At 43.4% G+C, this 24,202-nt stretch overlaps 1 protein-coding gene across 1 annotated transcript; it reads right to left on the bottom strand.

Annotated features, from left to right (window-relative positions):
• Positions 1-1,639: 1,639 nt before the first annotated feature.
• On the bottom strand, positions 1,640-23,798 carry LOC109882074 (phosphatidate cytidylyltransferase 2). The gene is made up of 13 exons (XM_020474174.2): positions 23,555-23,798; positions 20,576-20,718; positions 18,403-18,499; positions 17,721-17,818; positions 17,067-17,206; positions 15,866-15,924; positions 11,266-11,348; positions 8,662-8,749; positions 8,426-8,494; positions 8,185-8,337; positions 7,431-7,550; positions 7,043-7,146; positions 1,640-5,750 (listed from the first exon to the last, which is right to left on the bottom strand). The coding sequence occupies exons 1-13, from the start codon at positions 23,618-23,620 to the stop codon at positions 5,627-5,629; spliced, it is 1,344 nt and encodes a 447-aa protein (XP_020329763.1). The 5' UTR covers positions 23,621-23,798; the 3' UTR covers positions 1,640-5,626.
• Between the last annotated feature and the right edge of the window lie 404 nt (positions 23,799-24,202).

The raw sequence follows: 24,202 nt of genomic DNA, 5'->3' as shown, positions 1-24,202 counted from the left end.
AAAGATCATAATTTTTTGAGAAATGTTCTTTGGTCTGATGAAACAAAAATATAACTGTTTGGCCATAATGACCATCGTTATGTTTGCAAGCCGAAGAACACCATCCAAAACGTGAAGCATGGGGGTGGCAGCATCATGTTGTGGGGGTGCTTTGCTGCAGGAGGGACTGGTGCACTTCACAAAATAGATGGCATCATGAGGAAAAAATATGTGGATATATTGAAGCAGCATCTCAAGATATCAGTCAGGAAGTTAAAGCTTGGTCGCAAATGGGTCTTCCAAATGGACAATGACGCCAAGCATACTTCCAAAGTTGTGGCAAAATGGCTTAAGGACAACAAAGTCCAGGTATTGGAGTGGCCATCACAAAGCCCTGACCTCAATCCCATAGAAAATTTGTGGGCAGAACTGAAAAAGTGTGTGCGTGCAAGGAGGCCTACAAACCTGACTCAGTTGCACCAGCTCTGTCAGGAGGAATGGGCCAAAATTCACCCCACTTATTGTGGGAAGCTTGTGGAAGGCTACCTGAAACGTTTGACCCAAATTAAACCATTTAAAGGCAATGCTACTAAATAATAATTGAGTGTATGTAAACTTCTGACCCACTGGGAATGTGATGAAAGAAATAAAAGCTGAAATAAATCACTCTCTACTATTATTCTGACATTTCACATTCTAAAAAAAAAGGGGTGATCCTAACTGACCTAAAACAGGAATTTTTTACTGGGATTAAATGTCAGGAATTGTGAAAAACTGAGTTTAAATGTATTTGGCTCAGGTGTATGTAAACTTCCGACTTCAACAGTATGCATACACGTTCCATAATGTCCTGGCTAGCTTGGTAAGATTCATACACTACTAAAATAGAACTGTGTGATAGGAAATTGCACAATGATAGCCTATTTCATGAGCTGCATAAAATAGGTATGCTCAATATTATGATTAACCTATTGCTGAGGGAAATTGTCATATGTAAGAGCAAGTTGCTAAGGAGGAATAATGATGCCCATTTCCCCCTATAAGTGATTTCCTTTCAACCTTCAGGAGATGGAATGCATCGAACTGCAGTGATGCAGATGGAATAATAACCATGCTACTTTTAAGTCCAATGCTGACAGAGGCTCAAAAAATAGGCCAAAGAGGACTCTCAATTAAGAAAAAGCTATTTTAGCCTTTAGCGCACTCTAGTGGCAGCTATCCGTAATACAGACATGGTACTGGCACAGTACTGTTAGTACCACCAATGAAGTCCAAGGGAAATGTACCCCCTTCTCACTGGTTGGGTTCCGACTTTACTTCTATTAATACCTCTCTTAACTACACATCATGAGACATCGCAATAGGTTCCCTTTCTTGAGCGCATCACACAGATAGCACATACTCAGTAAGAGCTTCTATAGACAGACAACACCAGCCAATATCAGGAAATACAAGACTAGCTAATGCACCAGATACCACAGCAATAAGAGAGAAAATAGCGACACGAGTATTTGAACAAAGTCTCTCCTCTAGTCCTATATTACCTGAATATTTCTCTGAACATTAGCTAAATGTGTGAGTTATGTAAATGTACAAAACAGAATAATATAGAGAATATAATTTCTAAACTGCTGGATTTGGATGATATAATAATAATATAGAAAAACAAAGGTAAGTTTAATACCAGTACACTAGAGTATACAATTCACAGAATAACAATAACAGGCAGGTAGAGAAGACTGACATAACATCAAATAATTATCACAAAAATGTATAGGGGGAAAAAAATCATGTAACATGTGGGTACTGTCTGTTTAAAGTAGGCATTTCAAGGAGTAGAGCTGCATGGTTTTTGGAGTGTATAGAGGTCTCCCTCTGTCGAGGGGCTTTCCATATCAGTGGAGACAGATGGGATGGAAGGTGAGGATGTGAAGCACAGAGACATAATGGCAGTGGAGGTATAGAGAAATGCAGACGCTTGCCCAGTACGAAACATACCTCATTGGCTTTTTAGTCTCCGGATTCCCTATTATCCCTCCTTCCTGTAAGTATAGGATCCTACATGGACTTTTCACAGCCTACATTTATACTTGATATTGCTTTCTTTCTTTCCTGTTTACATTCACGGAATAAAACGTGATACTTATGATACTCAATCCTACATAAAACATTTTACTGACAGAAACGGAGGTACCTTTTCAATATTTTTGTAGCTAGTGATTGTTCAAGTTCAAGATGCATGAGGCTTGGCTTGATATAATTAGACCTAGGCTACTCCAAATAGAATGTATCAGTCTACAACATGGGGCCAATCCCGAGTTACTGTACACATATGGCATCAATTGATGATCGACTGGTTATACAGTAAATCAGCATTGGGCCCTATGTGATCAGTCAGAGTGAAAGATAATCTGTATGTGGGTCAGTCAGCCTGCAACACACCCATCTATTCAATTAAACACATCAAATCCTAATATTCATAGATAGATGAGCCTCGGGCCGTATTCGTAAAGCATCTCAGAGTCGGAGTGCTGATCTAGGATTTTGTCCTCGCTGTTCATATAATTTTATCCACTATGATCTTAAAGGCTTATCTGATCCTAGATCAGACAGCACTACTACTCTGAGACACATAAAGATGCAGAAATTGCTTCACCATTTCCTGGTTGCTAAAATGCTAATAGTTCACCTAATTTCAGTTTATGTTGCAAAACAAGCAAGTATAGTGTAGTAAAAAATCATTTTACCATCTAAACCGCTGTGAAATATATTTTCCATAAACAAAAATATTGTATTTTCAGTTGTTTGAAGCTGGTTTACAAAACTTAAGAACGCAAAGAATAGAAATAGATAGAACATATCTACCGCTTCTTAGACATACTTTCAATGAGAATTACAGACCTATAACTCACATTTCGATGTGAATATGGTTGGGTCACCCAAAAAGTTACATATTGTAGCTTTAAAGAATACAGGCCCTAGTTTCCCCACTAACACCATTAATGTCATATCACACTCAGATTGGTCTATAGACCGGTCCTTGTAAATGAACACTTGACACTGGGTACAACCAAGGAGAAGAGTTGAACCATTTATGTTCATGTGACCACAAAAGCCCCTTGGTGGTGATCTCACAATGGCAGCCAGGAGGAAATACATCAACAGCATCTGTAGCTTTTATGTAGCTTTACAAAATATATTCTTAGTTCACCTGGTGAGATTGATTATGAAATAGGTGTTACTACTGTTCTCGACCCACAGGAGGGGAGTGTAACCATGCGCACTATCTGTGAGCCTGGGTTTGCACCCCAAATGGCACCCTATTCCCTTTATAGTCCACTACTTTTGACCAGGGCCCACAGTGCTCTGGTCAAAAGCAGTACAGTATATAGGGAATAGGCTGCCATTTGGGACACACTGCCAGAGTTTGTACTATCAGGCTGTGGTAGTGTGGTCTGAGAGGGAGCAGACTTGGCAGTGCAAAAATCGTTAGCATGAACTGCTAGCAAAGTGATTATGTGACTCCATTACTGTCCCATAGCTTTGGAAACTGTACACAGCATGATTCATTCACTCCACCAGCCTGGCACTTCCTATATAACACTCTATAACAGCTGAAAACAAGTGTGTGTCTGCCTCTTAGAAGATTAAAACATAAAGTATGGTGGTCATTTGTAACTATTCTTCAATTACAAAAGCCGATGTAAACATGGACGGTGTCCCATCTCACTCATTCCTATGAGAACCTCAACAATGGCCATCGGAGCCAGAAATACATGGCGCATATAGAGAGAAAGAGATACAGTATATATACACTGAACAAAAACGCAACATGTAAAGTGCTGGTCACATTTTTCATGTGATCATTTATGGGACCATAAATGATCCCATAAATGTTCCATATGCACAAAAAAAATATTTCTCTCAAACTTTGTGCACTAATGTGTTTACATCGCTGTTAGTGATCATTTATCCACCTGACAGGTGTGGCATATCAAGAAGCTGATTAAACAGCATGATCATTACACAGGTGCACCTTGTACTGGGGACAATAAAAAGCCACTAAAATATGCAGTTTTGTCAAACAACACAATTCCACAGACCCACAGTTTCAAAGGAGTGTGCAATTGGCATGCTGACTGCAGGAATGTCCAACAGAGCATCTGGCAGATAATTGAAGTTTCATTTCTATACCATAAGCCACCTCCAACATCATTTTAGATAATTTGGCAGTACATCCAACCGGCCTCACAACCGCAGACCACGCCAGCCCAGGACCTCCACCTGTGGGAGCGTCTGTGTGGGAAAAAACATTCTGATTGGCTGGACCTGGCTCCCCAGTGGGTGGATCCTACAGTATGCCCTCCCATGGCTGCACCCCTGCCCAGTCATGCAAAATCCATAGACTACAGCCTAATGAATTTTTATAAATTGACTGATTTCCTTCTATGAAGTGTAACACAGTAAAATCTTTGAAAGTGTTAACTTTATATTTTTGTTCAAAACAGCTCTGGTTGTCATCCACCATGAACTGATCTTTGATAACGGAACTTGATTGGCAAATAAATAACCATCGCTAAAACCCTAACATATCAGTCCCACACAAAAAGAAGAATCGTTTTACATAAAACCTCTTACATTAAGGCAGACAACTGTGTAGTAAACTATCAGAAATGGCAATGAAATATTTTGTGAAATACCAACTAGTCTTCCTATACTATTCATTTGTCATTTTACAACTGTGTACTCCATCCAGTGCAGGAAACAGTTTGACCCTTGACCCCCATTCCGTAACACTAATGACATACTCAATAATCCGGTCAAATCCCTAGTGGTGTTTTGTTCCTAATTTAGATAGTCCACTTCCTCTAATGGTTCTACCCCCACATGACATCACACACACCATTTGGCTGAATGTGAACGAAGCTGCAGGTGAAGCATGAGTGGCTACAATGACACCCTTTATAGTGCACTACTTTTGACCAGGGAGCCAATAGGGCTCAGATCAAAAGTAGTGTAGTGTATAGGAAATAGAGTGCCATTTGGGAACCAGAGAGACACACACATATGCAGCATGACATATGCCATTAGCAGAGTGAATCTCTGCGGGGTAAAACACACAGACAAAACACAGATTTAATGGAAGATACCAATGTAAAAACTTAACCACCAATATTATAAATACAAACAATTATTACAACAAATGAAGTGAATAAAACAGGCAGGGTGACAGGATGAGGACAATACAGTGCGAGTATGTTGAGCAGTGCATTAAAACATATGTATCATGAAATATTCTCACACACACTAAAGGTATAGAATATCCTGTATACGTGTGGAAATGTACATCTGACCTCATTGTGGTACACAAAGTGACATTACTGTTGTAGATAATATGGCTGACATGACTAAATAAACAGGTACAGTAACTCAGACAACCTGAAACACTGAAGGAAAACAGTTTAGGACACACTGTCAATGTACACATTCTCTGTCACACACACACACAAAATGGAATGACCCAAAGGCTGGAGTTATTTTCTCACACAAGCGCCACACTACTTCTCCCACACCTCCAGGGCTTTCTGGTGCCAGGGGGCTGCCCTCCCGGCCGCAGTAGGGTGACCCGGCCCTGACCACGGGGGTCCTAGGCTTCCTCCTCCAGCAGACCCCTCTCTGTCAGGTGGGTCTTAAGCGAGTTGAAGATGTGGAGCTGCTGGTCCAGGCGCAGGGCTAGGAGTTGCTGGACCACCTTGGCAGGGTTAGGGCCCCTGGAGACAGAAGATTACACAACGGATCACATACAGGGCAATATTTTGACAGCACAAAGAGGTCTCCAAGAAAGGCCTGGTTAGTCAAACTGGTTGAGGCTGCAGCTCATGTCTCTATACAATAGCAGATCCACTGGGAGAGAATCACAAATTATAAACTGGGTGGCTGGAGCCCTGAATGCTGATTGGTTGACATCCGTGGTATATCAGACCATATAGCACAGGTATGAAAACCTTTATTTTTACTGTTGTATTTATTAAGGCAGCACCTACTCTTTCTGGGGTCCAGCTAAATTAAGGAAGTTCATACAATTTTTAAAACATTACAATACATTCACACATTGTGCCATCAGGCCGCTACTTCACCACTACCACATATATACAGTACAAAATCCATGGCAGCGATTACAGCCTCGAGTCATCTTAGGTATGATGCTACAAGCTTGACAGACCTGGATTTGGAGAATTTCTCCCATTCTTCTCTGCAGATCCTCTGTCAGGTTGGATGGGGAGCGTTGCTGCACAGCTTTTTTCAGGTCTCTCCAGAGATATTTGATCGGGTTCAATTCCGGGCTCTGACTGGGCCCCTCAAGGACATTCAGAGACCTGTCCCAAAGCCACACCTGCATTGTCTTGGCTGTGTGCTTAGAGTCATTGTCCTGTTAGAAGGTGAACCTTCTAGTCTCAAGTCCTGAGCAGGTTTTCATCAAGGATCTCTCTGTACTTTGCTCTGTTCATCTTTCTCTCAATCCTGACTAGTTTCCCAATCCCTGCCGCTGAAAAACATTCCCACAGCATAATGCTGCCACCACCACACTTCATCGTAGGGATGGTGTCAGGTTTTCTCCAGACGTGATGCTTGGCATTCCGGTCAAAGAGTTCAATCTTGGTTTCAACAGACCAGAGAATCTTGCTTCTCATGCCTTTTGACAAACTCCAAGCGGGCTGTCATGTGCCTTATACTAAAGAGTGGCTTCCATCTTGCCACTACCATAAAGGCCTGATTGAGGAACTCTGGAGCTCAGAGTGGACACCTGGTTCTTGGTCACTTCCCTGATGAAAGCCCTTCTCACCCGATTGCTCAGTTTGGCCGGGCGACCAGTACTAAGAGTCTTGGTGGTTCCAAACCTCTTCCATTTAAGAATGATGGAGGCCACTGTGTTCTTGTGGAGCATATACTACACCCCCTCGCACCGTATTACTTAAATATAATTATATATGTTTTCACCTGTTAACACATCAGCATTGTCAGCCAAAGCAGTTAATAAGCCTGTGGTGTTCGAGCTAGTTACCTGATGAAGCTGGCGATGTAGACGTTGACGAACGTAGCCATGAGGTACTGGCAGTCGAAGCGGTCCATGATGCCACCGTGACCGGGAATTGTGTTGGCAAAGTCCTGGAATAACAGGCCAGACGGACATGGTGACATCAGGGCAATAGGGCATCAGAGCAGAGGACAACATAACACACAGCTGGTGCACTGCGGAGACCCTTTGCTCAAGCAAAGTCAAAAGTAAGGCAATGCAGAGACTGCGTGAAACTGCAGTGGATCACAAACTACGGTGAAACAACCAAGTGGTTCCGGAAGCATAGGTCATGAGCACGGCCAACTAAGGTTACTCAATTCTAGTGAGTCCACCGGGCCCAGTGATAACAGTGGTGAGGTGTTCTGACAGTCACCTTGATCTTGAAGGCCCTCTTAAAGCCGCTGGCAAAGAAGCCTCCGAAAGGTCCCATGAGGGAGGCAAAGGCAGACAGGGAGATGCTGTGAATCTGGAATGGGTAGAGGCGCAGTGTGGGCTGGAGACAGAGAGAGAAGAGAGACGTTAAACTGGTCTCACATATGGTCAAACAGTTTCTACAAAAATAGGACAAATAAGGAGACATTTAAGGGCAAGGAAGGGACACTGTTTTGAAGGCCCTCAGATCAATGTATTGAGTCTGGGTCTCAACTTACTGTTGGGAGTTAGAATAGTAGAATGCATGGTTGTGTATCAACAGTTTCTCTCTTGTTATGTCGGTCACTGATAGTCACTCAGCCCATGTCGGCTAACATTTTTTCAGATTGGTAATTTAGTCTAGAGGCCAGCTTTCTAAACTCGTAGTAGTCACGGTCAAATGAAAGCCTGTGGGGCCACCATTGATTTTGTTAGTCAGTCTCACTCAGATATCATATTAAAAACTGCAAATCTTCTCTCTGCCCAATAGAAAAATGTGTATAATTGGAGCAAACTAGCTTTAAAAACAGCAACATTCACTCTCCACCCCAAGGCAGAAATGTGTAGACTTGCACAAAATTAACTAAAAGAAAATATATATAAAAAATATATATATAAATAAATATATTAATGTTCTCTCTGGGGCACCTTAGACCAGACAGAGATCATAAGCAGAGACCAGCCGACCAGACCGAGAGAGAACAGATCAGACTCACCCATCCGGTGAGGGACTCGAGGGCGGCAGGCAGGGCATAGTCCTGCAGCTGGAACAGGTCAGAGGGTTCACAGTCCACCTCAAAACTGTTACGGTCGCTGTTAAACTCCACCGGACACACAAAGAAGCTGTAGCCCGCCATCACATAGGACAACTGGACAGAGCAGGAGAAAGGGAGTAAGATAAGACTAATAGAGAAATTTAAAAACAAACTTTTGCACTTAGTTATGGCAATTTCTTACCAGGATCCCAAACACAACAGTCGAAAAGAATCCGCCAATGAAGCCCTCCCAGGTTTTCTTAGGAGACAGCTGCACGGAACACAGTCACGTTAACACATTAAAGAGTGTTCAAACGGTATCCCTTTGGCAAAATGCCACAAGCCTTGGAAGATGCAACATACCCATGACATATTCATAGGATCGCTAAGTTGCCTGTTGACCATAGCTGTGTGACTGACAGTGCCAGTCTTGCTAACCTTAATGAGTGGAGTACGTCCAAAGAAGAAGCCAAACATGTAGGCCATGATGTCATTGCAGATCACACAGGAGATGGGCACGATGAACCTAGACAGAGAAGGAGAGAGGAACTGGTATCAACAACCGGGGCATATTCAATGGAGTGTCGTACGTTGTGCATAGAGCAGACAACTATTTACTCTACAAGAGACAGAGCATGTCTCTTCTACACAGTTCATTTCCCTGAATGATCTGTAACAAGCCCCTGCCATGGTGCAATTACATCAGCTTATAGTATTTTTCACTCTGCAGTCGGCTCTCCCACTAGAGGTCTTCACGGATCCACCGTACCCGAATAACCGAGAACTGGCCTGGGACCAGAGCGGGTCCGGATCCAGAATTCTAAATAAATGTCATGGATCTGGATCGGATCTGATATGATTGTCACTGGTATGTGTAAATTGGACTGACCGTACAGATCTGAACGCGACTGCTACAGTAGAGAAATGTTATGTATGCTGCTGCTATTGCTTTTCATGAGAGTGGAGGGTGGCGCGTGTTGCTGTCCAATCACAAAGCAGTCAATAGGCTACAGTCATAGATCCACCGTGCGTGGCGAAAGTTTGGATATATCTAATCAATGGAAGACTGAATTAAAATGACAGAATTCAATGTTAAAGGAGGATAGGCTACAACGACCAAAAGCCAACCGGGAGGCTGCTACTTTATGTTCTGAATTAAGTTATTTAAGTTATTTGTAACGGTAGGATGAGATGGTGCATGAACTGCAACCTCAATTAGCCTAACGTCAGCTAGCTTAACTAACTTCTCCCGGTTTGATGCTACTATAGTGCTAGTCGGCTTGTTGCAGTCTCCTCTCTCCATGCCTGCTCCCCAGGATCACTCGCTCACAGTACAGACCCTCCCCAGCATGCTAGAGCGGCACCTCTCTCGTCGCTCCCTCCTCACAGACTTTCTTAGCTCCGGAACTTCTTATGGATAGGCGTTCAGTCAACAGGACAGTTGTAAGTCATGTAGCGCCGTGTGTCATGATCGCACATTTTAGAGAAACAACAAATGTCGGTACATATAAGTGTCTTATATCGGCTGAAAGCTTAAATTCTTGTTAATATAACTGCACTGTCCAATTTACAGTAGCTATTACTGCGAAAAAAATGCCATGCTATTGTTTGAGAGCTCCTAACAACAAAACACTTTTCACGTGATAGGTTTGATAAATTCACCTCCGAGAGTGAAATGTGTACTTAAATCAGAGCAAGATTTCAGAATGTATCATCCCAAGGGTCCCAGAGATAACATTGTGTCATTTTGTTAGATAAAATCCTTTTTCATATCCTAAAAGGTCCATATAGCATGGATGATCGATTTTGTATTTCCACTCTTTCAATTTGCAAAGGAATCTGTGAAAATCTAACCCGAAATGTTGTTTCAACCAGTCAAATTACCTTTGTATTTATTTCTCAGAGATCCTAGAACCTAACCAGACTTCACTATATCATTAGGAGTGTAGTATATCCTATAGGACACCATATTTGGTCAGAGAGTGATGCCTTCATGGCACGCCGATGACACCGGCGGTCTTCACTTGATTGACTAACTTTGTCAAATAACACCAATCGGGTCAAACAAAGCTAGCTAGATAGCCAATGAGCTGGACTTTACAGGAGTATGCGACAGCAACCTTGTGCGACATCAAGCCTTTCCTTTTGGACAAAAACTGCAAGAATATGGAGAGTTATGAAGTTATGAAAACTGGGTGTTTTGCAAATGCTGAACTTACAATATGGCTACTAATACTGGAAAAGCTAAATCAAAGTCCAAGTATACAGATTTGACGGTATTCTTGCAGAAGAATGTAATGTAAATGTGTCCTTCACGATTTTCCAAAATGTACCTGGGTGACTTCACACTAAATGTCATGTAGCTTGCTCATACTTCAAGTTATCAGTCTGAAACTTGGCACATACACTGCTGCCCTCTTGAGGACACCATCGGAATTGTGATGGCTAGATTTGGGACCTTTCTGTTGCATTTCAAAGATGGTGGTAGAAAAAAAAAGTGTATTTTCTTCTACCAGATCTATTGTGTTATATTCTCCTACATTCAATTCACATTTACACAAACTTCAATGCGTTTCCTTTCAAATGGTACCAAGAATATGCATATATCCTTGCTTCAGGGCCTGAGCAGGCAGTTAGATTTGGGCGAAAACTTTATTAAAAAAGCTATCCCTATAAAAAGCTTTCCCTATTTTCTGCTGTTCCATCACTCAGATGCGATTGGACCAAGTCTGGATCCGACCAGGTCTGTTTGGTAAGGGGCCCGTGAAGACCTCTACCTCCCACTGTACAGAACGGAAAGAGTGGGCTGAATGAAAATACTCCCATGTATTAACCTCTGGGTATGTCCCAAATGACACCCTAGTCCCTATATAGCCCATTTAAGACGCAACCACTGAATTTGCCCTCCCATACAGTGGAAACCAACTAGTGGTCAGAGATCTGATTAGCATTGCTGTTTACAATAGTTATGTTCTCTGTGTGCTATATGTTGTGGGCTGTGTGTGCGCATGTGAGAGAGGAAGAGACAGGGACATTCCTTACCAGATCATTCCCTCAAACAGGTTGTGGATGATGAGGTGGGACTGGGTCACAACGATCAGCAGAGTTACGTGAGTCCAGCCAAACTGTCAGGGAGGAAAAACAGAATTACATACACATAGTCTTAAGATCATGTAGTATAGGATCTCTATAGAAAAGTGATATTAAGGAACCCAAAAGTTGGAAGAAAATGATTCAATTACTGTGGTATTTACACATTGGCCAAATCTCTGCTTATTTCTAAGTGTTAATGACGTGAATGGCATTTGGCAGAGCAATCCTTACTTATAGGTGTGTCATCATTGCTCTGTGGTCTTTGCAACAACACAAACATATCCTAGAACCACTCACGTTCAAATCTGGACCTCAAAGCCAGTTTCACTGCTTAAACCCCCCCCCTCCCATTCTTGTCCACTAATGAGGGTCTGATTTAGACCTGGGACACCAGGTGGGTGAAATTAATTATCAGGTAGAATAGAAAACCAGCAGTACTCTGTACCTCATCTGACCCTAATGGTCATCTATGAATGTTTGAACATCTTGCCCATGTTCTGTTATAATCTCCACAGCCAGAAGAGGCCTGGTTCCTCTCTAGGTTCCGGCCTTTCTATGGAGTTTTTCCTAGCCACCGTGCTTCTACGTCTGCATTGCTTGCCGTTTGAGGTTATAGGCTGGGTTTCTGTACAGCACTTTGTAACATTGGCTGATGTAAAAAGGGCATTATAAATAAATGTGATTGGGTAAAATATGAATACCGCTGTAGACAAAGTCCTCAGGCCAGTCAGTGTGTGGCTAGAGGCCATCAGGTCGAAGGAATTGTCCGTAGAGCTCAGAAACAGGATTGTGTCAGAGCACAGATTCGGGGAAGGGTAGCAAAACACATCTGCAGTTTAAGGTCCCCAAGAACACAGTGTTCTCCATCATTCTTAAAATGGAAGAAGTTTGGAACCACCAAGACTCTTTCTAGAGCTGGCCGCCCGGCCAAACTGAGCAATCGAGGGAGAAGGACCTTGGTCAGGGAGGTGACCAAGATCCCGATGGTCACTCTGACAGAGCTCCAGTTGCTCTGTGGAGATGGGAAAACCTTCCAGAAGGACAACCCTCGCTGCAGCACTCCACCAATTCAGTGCACCTAAAGGACACTGACCATGAGAAACAAGATTCTCTGGTCTGATGAACCCAAGATTGAATGCTTTGTCCTGAATACCAAAGGTCACACCTGGAGGAAAACTGGCACCATCCCTACGGTGAAGCAAAGTGGTGGCAGCATCATGCTGTATGGATGGTTTTCAGTGGCAGTGCCTAGGAAAATAGTCAGGATCAAGGGAAAGATGAACGGAGCAAAGTACAGAGAGATCCTTGATGAAAACCTGCACCAGAGCACTCAGGACCTCAGATTTGGGCAAAGGTGTACCTTCCAACAAGACAACGACACTAAGCACACAGCCAAGACAACACATTAGTGGCTTCGGGACAAGTCTCCAAATGACCTGAAAATAGCTATGCAGCGACGCTCCCCATTCAACATTTGTATTTATTAATGGATCCCCATCACTCTTCCTGTGGTCCAGCAAAATTTAGGCAGTTTATACCATTTTAAAAGCATTACAATACATTCACAGATTTCCCAACACACCATGTCCCCTCAGGCACCTACTCCACCACTAATCTACAGTACAAAATCCATGTGTGTGTATAGCGTGTGTGTTATCGTGTGAGTGCATGCATGTGTCTGTTCCTATGTTGGTGTGGAATCACAGTCCCCGCGGTTCCATAAGGTGTATTTTTATCTTATTATTTATTTAAATCTACATTTTACTGCTGGCATCATCAGTTACTTGAAGAGACCTCGTGGCATGTCTTGTGGGGTATGTATGGGTAGCCGAGCTGAGCGCCAGTAGTTCAGACAGCTCGGTGTACTCAACATGTCAATACCGCTCATAAATACAAGTAGTGATGAAGTCAATCTCTCCACTTTGAGCCAGGAGAGATTGACATGCATATTATTAGATCTCTGTGTATGTCCAAGGACCAGCCGTGCTGCCTTGTTCTGAGCTAAGTCCCTTTTTGTGGAACCTGACCACACAACTGAACAGCTGTTCAGGTGTGACAAAACTAGAGCCTGTAGGACCTGCCTTGTTGATAGTGCTGTTAAGAAGGTAGGGCAGCACTTTATTACGGACAGACTTCTCCCCATCTTTTAGGTACTGTTGTATCAATATGTTTTGACCATGACAGTCCTCAACTTGCTTAATTTCCACATGTTTTATTACAAGATTTAGTTGAGGATTAGGGTTTAGTGAATGATTTGTTCCAACTTGTATTTACTACGTACAATGCTTTTAGTTTTCGAAATAAATTAAATTACTTTAACTTCCCTCTAAGACTGGGGGCACACACTTTATAGTAAGTAGGCTTAAATTGAACATATGGCAAATAGGAGTGGCAATATCATCCGCTATTATCCTATAAAAATCATTGAAGTAGTTGGCAATATCAGTTGGTTTTGTGATGAATGAGCCATCCGAGTCAATGAATGATAGAGCTGAGTTTGCCTTTTTTCTCCGAAATGTAATTTAAGGTGCTCCAAAGCTTTTTACTATCACTCTTTGTTATTTTTCTTGTTAGTTGTTTCAGTTTAGTCACATGCTTTTGCAATTTGCTTGCCATTTTGTTTGAACAGCCAGCTTATTTTCCATTCCTTTTGCCTCTTCCCTCTCAACAATACAAACGTTCAATACTTCATCAATCCAAGGAGATTTAACAGTTGTTTTCACTGACATTTTCTTAATGGGTGCATGCTTAGTAGTTACTGTAATAAACAATTTCATAAATGTGTCAAGTGCAGCGTCTGTTTGCTCCTCATCACACACCACAGACCAACAAATATTTACATCAACATAGGAATCACTACAAAACGTATTGTATGACATCTTATACACTATATTAGGTCCAGCATTATAAACTTTGGTTTTCCTAGATATGGCTACTATATTATGATCACTACAGCCAGTGGATCTGGATACTGCTTTCAAGCACATTTCTGGTTCATAGGCACATGATTACAGTATACAATAGCTGTAGGATCAGCAGAGACATTCAGGGCAGTTAGAGGGACATAAATTAGGTTACTTACATTGTATCTACCAACGCCCATTTGCTGAAGAATTACGGCAATTCTGCGTCACAAATGGTAGGGATTAGCTGAGCTGGGCTTGGGTCATTGATAAGTCATTGTCTCAACACAGCCTTATAAACGCTGTGAAAGGATCCAGGAACCCAAATGATTTGGGTGGATCCCATCCTCCTTATAAAACGTGTTTTGTTTCCAAAAGGTATCGAAATTGTCAGAAGTTACACTCACTGAGCTGCAATAATCACGTAGCCAGTTGTGAGGAGAAAGAATCCTGCTAAAGCATTCAATGCCACGATTGAGAGGGCACAGGTCCAGATATGATGGGTATTTTGTTAGTGTCTAGCAGAGTCAATCAGCTCTTTTAAAATCCAGTTTCAACTGTTCAGAACTGCCGTTCATAATGTCATTAAAAACCCACATGGACTATGATAGAATCGTTTTCCATGTCCTGACGTAGTACATTCGGGAGCAGCTTAGTAATGTAATTTACTTGAGCTCCGGGATAGGACATTGTTTTTGCACCAGGAGCGGTCACATTTCTTACCATAGAGCTGCCCAAAAATCACAGCTGGCAAGAAGGACGAGGAAATCTGCCCACTCCCACTGTTCACAGGAGTCAGAGCACCTTTTATGGACGGACGAGAGGCAGGATAACTTGAGCCCGTTGCAGGCGTCTGACAGATGGAGAAGCCCCGTTCGATCCAGAGCAGGGCTGAAGGTTGCCGACGTCGACATCGTAGTAGTAGGCACTGCGGCCGCAGACACAGGCACCCGAAGCGATGAAAGTGCAGGAAGCTCAGGCTCCAGGAGAGCGAAACTATTCCTCGTTTGAATCCACTCTGGGCCTCTCGTTGGGAGTTTAAACTGCTTTGCGGGAGGCCGGAGTCTTCGACTTCCACGGCTTGTGACATGTGACCATCGTTGATTGCTTTGCTCCTCTTGCTGTGCTCCTTCAACTGAATGGGGAGCTCCGGGCAACACCAGCAAGTCGGATAACGACAAACAAGGAATCCAACAAGCATGAACGCCATCCGGCCACCGGCTTAGAAAATGTACACATTCCACTCTGCGTTTTTTCCAGTTTCTTACGAAGGCTGCCGACCTGCGTGATCAAGGAAGCAATTGCTGCAAGGTGTATGAATACTTTCTGAAGTTACTGTAGATCTGGGGTTCCCAAACCTTTTCCCTCAGGCCCCCATTACAGCATTGGGGAACCTTGTGCATTCTGCTATTACAACTTTCAACAGTAAGTTGAAAGTAGGAATGTGGTGGAGAGAAGAACCCCTACTGTGGATGAGGCCCTGGTCTTATGTCCTGGAACGGACCCAGAACACTGTTGGAGGGCTTACACGTTTTTAGGCCGGGCCACATCAATAACATAATAGTAGCCAAGAGGAAGAAGGCTCATATAATACAGAACACACAAACACTATGCCCAGTACACTACACATGCACACAAACACTCACCATGTAGAACTGCAGGCGATAGTGTTTCTTCACCAGGCTCAGCACAAACATGCAGAAACCTGCAAAAAACACAAAGAGGGGAAACAAGTCAACAAAGCATTTGTGTCACCCTGTTTTTAGTAGTTATTGTCATTCTTTGCTTTCAAACTGAGGACCGGTAACTGCATCCTTGTATATCATCCTGAAAACTCAATCTTCAGTGACGCATAAATGCCAATTTGGTTCTGTGTTCCGAGGTTAAAAGCCTGCCAAAGTCAGTAACAGATAAAAAGACAATCACGTGAATGTGCAGCATCGAACTCTTCATTTCTTACAGTTCCAAGAATTCTATTCTTGCCCAAAGCACAGTAAGAAGACAGCCTTCTGAGTAAGAGGCTTTTACTGAATCAAAAAAATTAGATCAAGCCAATGTGACTATAATCCAGTTAGGACAACTTGGACATCTGAATATTGGAGGGCAAGACATCCATCCAAGTCACATTATTTGGTTAGATGGGCTTCATCAGAGAAGAACAAAGCTAGCCTGGTCCCAGATACGTGTGTGCCGTCTTGCCAACTTTATGGTCATTGTGGCGGCCACGTCACAAACAGATCTGGGACCAGGCTAGAACAAAGCACACAGTGTTCTGCTAGTTTATCTTTATAGAACTAGCTGACCCTGTGAGCTCATTCTATATTATCTGGCAGTGGGGAGATGGCCCGATTACCTTAAGCCTTTTCCTGTCAGCATTTCCACAGTAAACGACCTGGCCTGGCTTTTATATGTACCCAAAGGGAGGAGTGAATGAAGGAGGGGTGGGTATTTACTTTCCTCTCCTTTCACCTTGAGAGGCACGGAGTCGAGGTGTGATCATGCAGTCTAAAACAGCCGTTAGCAAGTCAAGTGCTGCCTGTCTTTACCACATCCTGCTGCCATTAACTGCCATACTGCTGCACCAACTGACTGAAAGCGGGAGGAGCAAGTGAAGCACAGTGGATCTTCCGTTTGAGACTTGTACCAAACCCGTAGTCAGGTAAAAACTGATAGAAATTGCAGAAGCTCCAATAGTGACTAAAGCAACACTAAAAGTTGAAAAGAGGACAGCCCTTCTCCCTCCCTCCTGTCTCACTCAATACTCCCTGCAAGCATATATCCATATATCCTGCCTGGCCAGATCAGTGATCAGGAAGGAAAACACAAGAACTTGAGCCACAGCCTCACCAGTGAGGTACATGGCAAAGGAGATGAGGCGGTGGTATTTGCTGAGGATGCGCAACGGCTCCTCCCTCTGCACCAGATTAGAGAAGTAGTCCGTCACCGTCTCGCCGTAGAAGAAATAGTTCACACACAGTAGGAAGTACCTGAGGGGGAGGATGAGGAGGGGAAGGAGGAAGGAGAGGTCAGAACTGTTGCAACACAGAACACAGATCAACTGCACTATGCACTCCAGTCTAGAAAAGTCTGGTGTAAAGGTGAACTTTGGGGTTTGCATGCATCTGAAGCCATTAAGGGACATTATGGGTTCAATATTTACATCAATAATGTTAAGAGCTTTTCACCAGGTTTTTCCAACATAGTGCAATGTGAATGGCAGGAGACCACAATCATACTACAAATATCATCCCCACTACGTTGGTTAAAAAACTACACTTCTATATACTCAATTTGATCAGCTAACAAACATGATATAGTCTATCTGCTGATTGGTTTAATAAGCTAGATAAACACTAAAGTGGGTAAACATTACCAAGACCAACAAATCTCAGGAAGTCTGCAATGAAATAAAACATGCAATTCATTATTTTGGGTGTCCAAATGGTTAGTTGCAGTTTAACCTTAAACACAGACATAGAACTGTGTGTGTGTGTGTCTCACCAGCTCAACGTTCTGAACCAGGGCAGGTGGTAGGAGTGGTACACACTGTAACCGATGTGGATGATTTCTTGGAAGCATTTGATCTGCACACACAGCACCTGGGCAGAGACAGATAATCCAATATTACTGCAAATATACAACAGGTCTGTAATAAATTACTGAGGTTTGCCGATGACTATCTGAGTGTTGGTATCTACATGGAATTCCCCTACCACACAGTTGATATTGCTCTGACAACAGCATCTGGTCTGTGTATGATTCCTCATTGCTCAAAACCATCTAATTTAATCATACACATTTGGACATGTCTTGTGCTATGACCATTTAGAGTTTTTTCGTGTTCTCGATTTAGTTCCTGCGGTGTCTGGATGTGGCAGCATGCTTTCTCCCTCCCAACAAGTCCAACAGACCATTAAAGCAGAGCAAAGAAAAGCATGTTATTTCCACTGACCTACACTCTGAACCTGAAACTATTGAAGGACAGCCCCAATTAAATCCCTCACCCTCTCCTAACGCTTTGTTTCTGCAGATCTGTAAGGTGTGTTAACATGGTAGAAGCGCCACCGATGCACTGCTTTTACCTATCCTGAACCTACTGATCTGGAAACGGCAAGGAGAGGGGTAGGGAGCGGCTAACAAACTGGACTGACAGAAGGCTTAGGGAGGGAGGAGGAGCACTCACAATCAGCATGAGCACCATGGGGCCCAGGTAGATGATGAAGAAGAAGAAGGAGATCATGGCCAGAGTCAGGATCCCTCGCACCCACCAGTTCTTCCATCTGAGAACACACACAGTTAATACCCGTATGCGGTGTTTAATAGATTGTGAAATTAACACAGTGAAATGAAGAGGGGAACAATAAATGATGCAATAAATGATGCAGAAAAATTAATCCATGCTTTTGTTACTTCTAGGTTAGACTACTGCAATGCTCTATTTTCCGGCTACCCGGATAAAGCACTAAATAAACTTCAGTTAGTGCTAAATACGGCTGCTAGAATCCTGACTAGAACCAAAAAATTTGATCATATTACTCCAGTGCTAGCCTCTCTACACTGGCTTCCTGTCAAAGCAAGGGCTGATTTCAAGGTTTTACTGCTAACCTACAAAGCATTACATGGGCTTGCTCCTACCTATCTCTCTCTCTGATTTGGTCCTGCCGTACATACCTACACGTACGCTACGGTCACAAGACGCAGGCCTCCTAATTGTCCCTAGAATTTCTAAGAAAACAGCTGGAGGCAGGGCTTTCTCCTATAGAGCTCCATTTTTATGGAACGGTCTGCCTACCCATGTCAGAGACGCAAACTCGGTCTCAACCTTTAAGTCTTTACTGAAGACTCATCTCTTCAGTGGGTCATATGATTGAGTGTAGTCTGGCCCAGGAGTGGGAAGGTGAACGGAAAGGCTCTGGAGCAACGAACCGCCCTTGCTGTCTCTGCCTGGCCTGTTCCCCTCTTTCCACCGGGATTCTCTGCCTCTAACCCTATTACAGGGGCTGAGTCACTGGCTTGCTGGGGCTCTCTCATGCCATCCCTGGAGGGGGTGCATCACCTGAGTGGGTTGATTCACTGTTGTGGTCATCCTGTCTGGGTTGGAGCCCCCCCCCCTTGGGTTGTGCCGTGGCGGAGATCTTTGTGGGCTATACTCAGCCTTGTCTCAGGATGGTAAGTTGGTGGTTGAAGATATCCCTCTAGTGGTGTGGGGGCTGTGCTTTGGCAAAGTGGGTGGGGTTATATCCTTCCTGTTTGGCCCTGTCCGGGGGTGTCCTCGGATGGGCCCACAGTGTCTCCTGACCCCTCCTGTCTCAGCCTCCAGTATTTATGCTGCAGTAGTTTATGTGTCGGGGGGCTGGGGTCAGTTTGTTATATCTGGAGTACTTCTCCTGTCCTATTCGGTGTCCTGTGTGAATCTAAGTGTGCGTTCTCTAATTCTCTCCTTCTCTCTTTCGGAGGACCTGAGCCCTAGGACCATGCCCCAGGACTACCTGACATGATGACTCCTTGCTGTCCCCAGTCCACCTGGCCATGCTGCTGTTCCAGTTTCAACTGACCTGAGCCCTAGGACCATGCCCCAGGACTACCTGACATGATGACTCCTTGCTGTCCCCAGTCCACCTGGCCATGCTGCTGCTCCAGTTTCAACTTCCACCTGACTGTGCTGCTGCTCCAGTTTCAACTGTTCTGCCTTATTATTATTCAACCATGCTGGTCATTTATGAACATTTGAACATCTTGGCCATGTTCTGTTATAATCTCCACCCGGCACAGCCAGAAGAGGACTGGCCACCCCACATAGCCTGGTTCCTCTCTAGGTTTCTTCCTAGGTATTGGCCTTTCTAGGGAGTTTTTCCTAGCCACCGTGCTTCTACACCTGCATTGCTTGCTGTTTGGGGTTTTAGGCTGGGTTTCTGTACAGCACTTTGAGATATCAGCTGATGTACGAAGGGCTATATAAATAAATTTGATTTGAATAAGCATCCAAGATATTTGTTGACCAACACATTCCTAAAGAATGTCAATATAGGCCGACACAGATCAATAGGAGTTCTATTGAGTATTTCAGGTGCGGTTTCATAAGCATTCAATTATCCATGACTGAACAGCAGGATGTTGTTAGGAAGGAGGAGCAAACAGACGACCGTACAAAAAAAAATGCTATAGGCTTCGTGTGTCCCAAATGGCACCCTATTCCCTATAAAGTGGCACTACTTTTAACCCGAACCCTGTGGGACTCAGGCACCGTGTGTTGTGAAACTATGATCTTTCCCTTGCTCTAAACAATTCCCAAACTGGATGTTGGGATTACCATGAGAAGATAGTAAATAGAAATCTGTTACTTTGGTAGTGTTTACCGTGAGGACAGTCCAGACAGGGCTTTGTTGAGGACTTCGGGGGTGTCATCAGCAGGGACAGGCACCCCCGGGGGTCCTGTATCAGGCTTGCTCTCACTGTCAGACGCCCCATCCTTCTCTGCTTTCCCCTCACTCTCAGATCCCTAGAGAGAGACAGACAGAGAGACGGGGAGAGAGTGAGTCAGACAATGTAAATAAACACAGCTAGCTACCTATGAGGAATGCTCTCCCACTTCCTTTCTAGCTCTATTTTTTTGTTGTCATTGAATAAAAACATTGCAAGGAATCTTGTAGAGCTTTCCTGGTTTGGTGTTAGGATATTCTGCATGATAAATGTAGGTCTGATAGCAACAGAGAAATCAATATATTTCAGTGTGTCTGCCCCTTGATGCTCTGAGAGCTTTTGTTGTGAAACTGCATTAATCTGGATGACCCTCTACTTTTCCGTGGTAACAGTCACCAAAATGTGTTATCAGGAGACAGCAGACTGCTGTAAAGTCCTCGTTGGTCGCTCCCCCCCGGGCGCTACCAAAGTAACACTTTTGTCTAACCTCCTAATAACACAACAGATAGCTGTTAGCCTACACTATTTCTATCTTGGTTGCAAACACACACAGCAGTAGTCATCAAGCTGATGGATCCTCCAGGCTCGCTGGTTTCCATGGAGACCATATCACGTCAGTCAGGATGCCTTGGTTAAAAATAGCCCCTCCTTTCACACAAACAACACTCCCGCTACTGAAGAGACCATTTTCATGCTTCCTGTGTAGGAAAGAGTACCACTACACTCTTTCCCGTTTCACATCAGAATCAAAAGATTTATTCAACCATGTTAAGTAATGTAGGCCTATGCTATTTCTACCTTGTCTTTTGACTCCTGTCAATCATGCAAGCTTAGGCCTACTCCTCTAAATTTGGCTCATATGGTTTCAACAACAAAAAAATTGAGGGTGCAGATGACAGACAACTTGTTTTCCATGGAAAGTTGCATCTGCAGTCAGGGAACTCCTACAGTGGCATATGACTACACCGAACCATAGACAGCACAGCACCACAGCTCTATACCACTAGCACAACACAGCTGCACGAGGCCTGCCTGACAGTTAACACTATCCTTCTCTTCAGCAGTCAAACCCAGATTGGGGGTATGGCAATTACTGATCAAAAACCACAATGCAAGGCCCTATGCCAAGCCACCCAGGACTACATTCTACTGAAGCAGGAATGCAAGGCGAAGTGTAGGGACACTGGAAATCTAATAAAGCCCCAAAGTGGAACTGGGTCGAATTAGAGAACAGGCAATACACACCAAAGCTGGACACTATCTATTTTTATTAGAACTTATGAACACCCTTGACTTTTAACATATAACTAATGTTTCTTTCTTCAAAAGAGCCCACAACTGGCATCAAATCACATTTTATTTGTCACATGCGCCGAATCCAACAGGTGTAGACCTTAACCAACAATGCAGTTCAGAAAAAATATATATTAAAAAATGAAACAAATAATTAAAGAGCAGCAGTAAAATAACAATGAAGAGGGCATATACAGGGGGCACCGGTTAGTTGAGTTATTAAAGTGACTTATGTATAGACTTATGCATAGATAATAACAGAGTAGCGGCAGCGTAAAAGGTGGGGGGGCAATGCAAATAGTCTGGGTAGCCATTTGATTAGATGTTCAGCAGGGGTAGAAGCTGTTTAGAAGCCTCTTGGACCTAGACTTGGCACTCCGGTACCGCTTGCCATACAGTTGCAGAGAGAACAGTTTATGACTAGGATGGCTGGAGTCTGACAATTTTTAGGGCCTTCCACTGACACCACCTGGTATAGAGTTCCTGGATGGCAGGAAGCTTGGCCCCAGAAATGTACTGGGCCGTACACACTACCCTCTGTAGTGCCTTGCAGTCGGAGGCCAAGCAGTTTCCATACCAGGTAGTGATGCAACCAACCATGCTCTCGATGGTGCAGCCGTAGAACCTTTTGAGGATCTGATGACCCACGGCAAACCTTTTCAGTCTCCTGGGGGCGAATAGGTTTTGTTGTGCCCTCTTCACGACTGTCTTGGTGTGCTTGAACCATGTTAGTTTGTTGGTGCACACTAGCGAAGTTGAGGCAGTCGTGGAAGTCTATTTGTATGTGGCTACAAATGTGTATGTGGGTTGTCCTTCCTGCAGAGTTGATTGGCCTTTTCATTTCAGCCTAGCTACCTTATGAGTTGAAATCCAACCCATACATTGGAAAAACTAGGCAGAGTTTATGACTAAATTGAAGGTCGTTCCACTTCTAAAAGCACAAGAAAGAGGATTAACACCCACCATCAGATTGTTCTGAAATTGTTTCTGTTGATAGAAAGTAAACAGATAGATAATCTTATCATTCCAGCAACATTATTTTGTTGAAATATAATTTGATCAAGTACATTGATTTCTCAGAGATCAAATTATATTTAAACAAAATAATCTTGCGTGAATACTAATCGTACCTGTTTCTAACTACAGAAACGATTTCAGAACCATCTGAAATGGTGGGTGTTATGGCCTGCTGAAATGACATAGAACGATCTTCGATTTAATCAATTGAATACCTAACTTTAGCTGCCCTCTTTGACCTGGCAACACAGGCAAACGTTAACGTTAGATAAGATAGCTAAACAGCTAACCACTGAAGTAAACGAGTGCCTTTCATGTTAGAACTAATGTTAGCAGCAAAGCAGCATCCATATCATGTTGTTAACATTTTATCTATGTTTTGATAGCAAGCTAGCGCAAATGTATTAATTGCAGACGTGGCTGGTCAACTAGCTAACTTGCATTTTACACTAGATATAGTTAACTAGCTAAAACATGTGCTATAATTACTATATCATAATATGTGGAAGGGTCTCGCTGCATCATGTGCATGTAGCGGATGTTTTTCTTCCCTTGGCTAGCTAGCTAGCGGTCTGTCCAAACGGCAGTCCATAAACACTCCGTACCTTGTCTTCGGATTGTTGATGTTGTCGGTCGTTTTCCGTCGTTCCGCGGTGCCGTAGCTCTGTCATTTGTGCAACTCTTGTCCAGGCTACTACAGAGGAGTGTATGTTACGGCTTGCTAGCTATTTTATAACCTTTGCTAGCTTGCTAAATAACAAATACGCCCGTTTGGTTCGACAGAAATGATTCTTTGCCCCAGATGATGCACGTTCCTTTCACTGCGTTGCCCCTCCCACAAAGTCTTTTCCCGAAGTTGCTAAATGGTCTGAGTTGCATTCTGTATCGCGACGTTTTGTAACGTTGCTTTGTAATTGGTGCGAAACACTCTTTAAAATCCACTTTCTCTTGTCTGTTCTAATCTAGACTTGAATGAATTCCAGAGTTGGTCTGCTGGTTGTGGTTTTTGGGTTGCGTATTTCATATACATTCATGTATATATCACTCTGCTGGTAGTGGGTTACAATTCATTTATATCTAATCTATCCCAGCTGACCTTGGAGGCATTTTGAAAATGATATATTTTTGTTTTGCAATTGGAATTTTTCACGCTATGTGGCAGCAAAGGCCCACAAATGTATTGAATGAGTACTGTGTAAGTGTGCATGTGTGTGTGTGTGTGCTTGCTTGTGTGAGTGTGTGTGTGCCTGCAT

This window comes from Oncorhynchus kisutch, linkage group LG3 (genome assembly GCF_002021735.2).
Source record: "Oncorhynchus kisutch isolate 150728-3 linkage group LG3, Okis_V2, whole genome shotgun sequence".
NCBI lineage: Eukaryota > Metazoa > Chordata > Actinopteri > Salmoniformes > Salmonidae > Oncorhynchus > Oncorhynchus kisutch.
This window is presented reverse-complemented; position numbering and strand designations above follow the sequence as displayed.

Bases quoted from the DNA above. Each gene is read 5' to 3' on its own strand.
- LOC109882074 (XM_020474174.2), bottom strand. From the start codon at position 23,620: ATGACAGAGCTACGGCACCGCGGAACGACGGAAAACGACCGACAACAT. The intron at 18,500-20,575 runs GTAAACACTACC...GTGTGTTCTCAG, and splicing joins CTGTCTGGACTGTCCTCACG to ATGGAAGAACTGGTGGGTGC. The intron at 8,338-8,425 runs GTAAGAAATTGC...TGCTCTGTCCAG, and splicing joins CTGTTGTGTTTGGGATCCTG to TTGTCCTATGTGATGGCGGG.